The 4,390-nt window shown below is 41.8% G+C and overlaps 1 protein-coding gene across 1 annotated transcript in view; it reads left to right on the top strand.

The window, feature by feature from the left end:
• Positions 1–4,390, top strand: part of Ephx4 (epoxide hydrolase 4) — a 29,788-nt gene that overhangs the window by 7,309 nt on the left and 18,089 nt on the right. Inside the window, exon 3 of the mRNA XM_031342230.1 lies at positions 3,982–4,139. Within this exon, the coding sequence (XP_031198090.1) occupies positions 3,982–4,139 (158 nt within the window). The remainder of the gene's footprint in view (positions 1–3,981; positions 4,140–4,390) is intronic.

Here is a 4,390-nt window from a genome sequence, read left to right on the forward strand (position 1 = left end):
TACACACACACACACACACACACACACACACACACAACCCTCTTCTGGATTCCACAGATACCTGAATTCATATGCACATGCCCCCCACACACACATTTAATTAAAAGTAAATCTTTAAGCTGTATGTATGCATGTATGCATATAGATATATGTGTGTGCATATATATAAGTATATATATATGTAATTCATATATATGTATTTGCATAAATATGTAAACTAGGTATGTGTGTGCAAGTATGCATGAATACTTTTGGAGTGGAGGAAACAGGTGACTGGGCCTAAGAAAAATGTGAATGTATTCATGTGTAAACGATAATGCTAATGAAAATATAAATGTGTGCATGAATGTATCTGCGTCTATGTATATTTGCTTGTGTAAAAGTTTTCCTTCCCCAGGCGTGTTGGCGCACGCCTTTAATCCCAGCGCTTGGGAGGCAGAGGCAGGCAGATTTCTGAGTTCGAGGCCAACCTGGTCTACAGAGTGAGTTCCAGGACAGCCAGGGCTATACAGAGAAACCCTGTCTCAAAAAAAAAAAAAAAAAAAAAAAAAGTTTTCCTTCTTTGAGTGAGTATGACTTTGTTTTCCTTGTTCAACAAAAATTAATCACTCCAAGCCTCCCTCTCACTGACCATTGAGAGGTGAGGCTTCTCTGCAGGAGAGAAAGGAGCCTTAGCAATAAATCCTCTACTGAATTCCCCACTGCTATACAACATGTGGGAGCTATATGTATATGTACATGTACATGGATATGTATGTCACATGTTACAAATTCAGTCATTTGCTTAGGCAGTCTCCCGAACTGAAGGCATGTGGCATGCTCCAGGGCCCTGGAATGTGTCCAGTCACACTAGGGAGATGCTCCAGGCCCAGAAGTTCGGAGGGAGGGGTCCAACTTCCAAATTTGGGTTGGGGAGTTGATCTCGCTGGGGCCTCCACATGTTAATTCCACAGATGGGAGGTGAAAGGCTACCAACACAAATCATTACCAAATTAATTAAAACAGTTTTTTCTTTTATTTATGTACATGGGCTGTCTCTCCCTAAGGTTAGGTTCAAGAGATCAGCATTGGGCAGGGGAACATAACGGGTTTTATAGCTCAGAAGTAGAGAGTTTCCAAATGGGGATTTGGCAGACACCTACAAGTGGCATAACAGGAGCAGAATATAAACATAATAAGTTGGCCATAACAACCTCCTGAAACAAAGACATGGTGCAAGGAGATCATAGCAAAGTAATCATGACAAGGTAGTCACATCAAGTTTTTTAAACAAAGGCAGGATTGCCATTTCTTGGAACAGGCATATCAGAATAAGCAGGAGGCATGATTATTCAAACACCCAAGAAGCAGAACTTTGTTGTTATCATAATGAATGATAAAGAGGAATGAATTGGACTTCAGATACAAAAACAAGAAATATCCATTAAAAATTGTAAAGCTAGTAAGAAAATAATACAATCCCATGAGATGACAGAGGAGACTCCTTAAGGAAACAAACTTCTTCCTTGAGTACAATGCACAGACAAGATCACTGTGCCCTGGGCTTGGGAGATGGCTCAGTGGGTGAAAAGTACATGCTCTATAAGCAGGAAAAGCTGAGTTCAAATCCCTAGCACAAAAGGCTGGACACATAGTGTGTCTGTGATCACAGCATCCCCATAAGGAGGTGGGAAACAGAGATAGGAGACTCACTGGATGTTCAAGGGATAGCTGTATTGGTGTGTGTAATACAAAAGCAAGGAAGACACTGAGAGGAGATCAAAGGCTAGGAGACTGAAGCTTAAGGTTGTCCTCTGACCTCTACATATACCAGTGGTGTGTGTGTGCTCACATATACACACATTTACACAAGATTACCATGATCTGGCCAAAGACACTATTTATCTGAGATGAGACACCAAATTCACATTACTCAGTGGTGCTTCTACGGACTTCTGTGAGCCACATCCTGAGGTGGAGCAGAGGCACTCTGCCATTCATAATTAAGTATGCATCTGGCACCTTTCCTGGCAATGTTTCCGTCCTGTGGCATCACACCCTTGTCTTATAGCATTGTCAGTCCTTGTTGGAGGGTCCTTTCCTCTGCTGAGTGACAATCTGACACACCCCTGAGTGTGCTTCACTACTGCATTGCAAAACATATTTTCAGATGATAATTTCTCTTTGGGTGTGTGTCAGCTAACATTACGGTGCCGCCTGCAGATGCTTTTTGGAGTCCTACAACATAAGTCAGTCACCCTGAAAACTTGGTATCTTTCTGTGTTATACCAAAATAACCTTGCTTATTTGAGGAAGAAAATGCCCCGTTTCCATGTTTTTAATCAGTTAGTTCTGTGGCCTTCTTATGAAGTGTGAAGGCTGGCAGGCCAGCAATGATTTAATAACCCCTGGAGCTCAAGTTACAGACAGTTGCAAGCTGCCCAGTGTGGGTGCTGGGAACCAAACTGGTCCTCTACAAGAGCAGCTAGTGCTTTCAAACACTGAGGTCTTTCTCCAGCCCTCCAAACTAGTCCCCTGCAAGAGCTGACAATGCTCTCAAACACTGAGCGAGCTCTTTCTCCAGCTCTTACACATATTTGTCTTACATCATTATTCTGTTGAATTCTTTCAGACTTAGTTTCAATCTTAGTTAGTACTCTTCCAAACCAGAATTTCAACTGTTGAAATTACTAAAAACAAAATATTGAGCTCTGTTTGACTGAGTAGGATAAGTCGAGTCTACTTTAGAAGAAAAAGGATTTTCATATAGTAAGTTTCAAAAATGGCAGACTCCTACGGCTCTGCAATAAAAAAGTATTATGTTTATAGTACCCTGCCAAAGCCCTGAGCCAGATCAGCATTTAGACATTCTGACAAAATTTTAAAGGTTATCTTCCTTGTTATTATTTTAAAGGATTATAATCTTTCATCCCATCCAGAAACTCAATCTATATGATTCAATTTAAACAATAACTGTCCTTGATACAATTAGAAAATATATAATATATCCATTTTTATATTTGATATTTTGCAGTTTCTGTAAATTCTGGCCCCTTCTTATGAATTTCTGGAGACAGGAGGGAGATGAGTTCCTAATGGTGATGGTCAGAGGTATTTCCTCACAGGGATCTTTTTCTAGTCATAACATGCAACTATATAGCTTTTTTTAGTAAGAGATTTTTTTTCATTGTTGTTGGGGTTTTTTTTGAGACAGGGACTCAGGTAACCAGAGCTCAGTATGTAGCTGAAGATGACCATGAACTTCTTTCTACAAATATTTTATTTATTTAATTTTATGTGTATAGGTATATTGGTGGAATGTGTTTGCAGTGCCTACAGAAGCCAGAAGAGAGGGGTCAGACTTCCTGGACCTGCAGTTACAGGCAGTTAAATAATATAAAATTAATTTTATGTGTACGTCTGTTTTGCCTGCATATATATGTGTACCACATGAGTGCCTGATGCCCATAGAGGTCAGAAGGGAGTGTTAAATGTCCTGGAACCAGAGTTAAGAGCCACCATGTGGGTGCTGAGAACAACACCCAGGTCCTCCAGAAGGCCAGGTCCTATCTTTAGTCATGAGCCATCTCTCCAGCCCCTACCTAGTTTTTTAAAGCATAGTATCTGGTAGTTTTCTACTTAGTAAGCCTTTACTTTTCTGGCTTGTTGGTTGATTTTGAGGTGGGGTGTCACTGTGTTGGCCAATCAGAATGGCTTCAAATTCCTGAGTAAGCTGGTTCCTGTCAGTGTCCAAGGTAGTTAGGAGTATGGAGCTTTTCTCCGTACCTTGCTGATGCTATTCTTGACATTAGTCAACATTTATTTATGTTTGTGTGTGGCATAGCACATACATGGAGGGGAGAGGAAAAACTGTGGGAGTGGGTTTCTCCTCTTGCCACATACATTCTCAGGATCAAACTTGGGTAGTCCGGCTTGCTGCTGGAAAGCAGTTTTAACCACTGAGCTGTCTCCCTAGATCTTAATGTTTCTTATTCCCTTCAGGTATTCTTGGCGTCATCAACTGAGAGAATTTAAAAGTGAATACAGAGTCGTTGCGCTGGATTTGAGAGGTTATGGAGAGTCAGATGCCCCTACTCATCAAGAGAGTTATAAACTGGACTGTCTGATTGCAGACATAAAGGATATTTTGGACTCCTTAGGTAGGTTTGCCTTTTTCAAAAAGCGCGCGCGCGGGCGGGGGGAGGGTGATTATGTGGTGTGTGTGTGAGTGTATATGAATGTATGCACACATATGTACGCAGGTATCTGCAGAGTCCAGAAGAAAGCATTGGATTCTTTGGAGCTGGGCTTACCGGAACCAAAGCCCTGAAAAATGGCCCCATCCCAGCAGCCAGCCCCTCCCAGCAGCCAGCCCTTCCCAGCAGCCAGCCCCTCCCCAGCAGCCAGCCCC

Source organism: Mastomys coucha, unplaced genomic scaffold (assembly GCF_008632895.1).
Source record: "Mastomys coucha isolate ucsf_1 unplaced genomic scaffold, UCSF_Mcou_1 pScaffold22, whole genome shotgun sequence".
Lineage (NCBI taxonomy): Eukaryota > Metazoa > Chordata > Mammalia > Rodentia > Muridae > Mastomys > Mastomys coucha.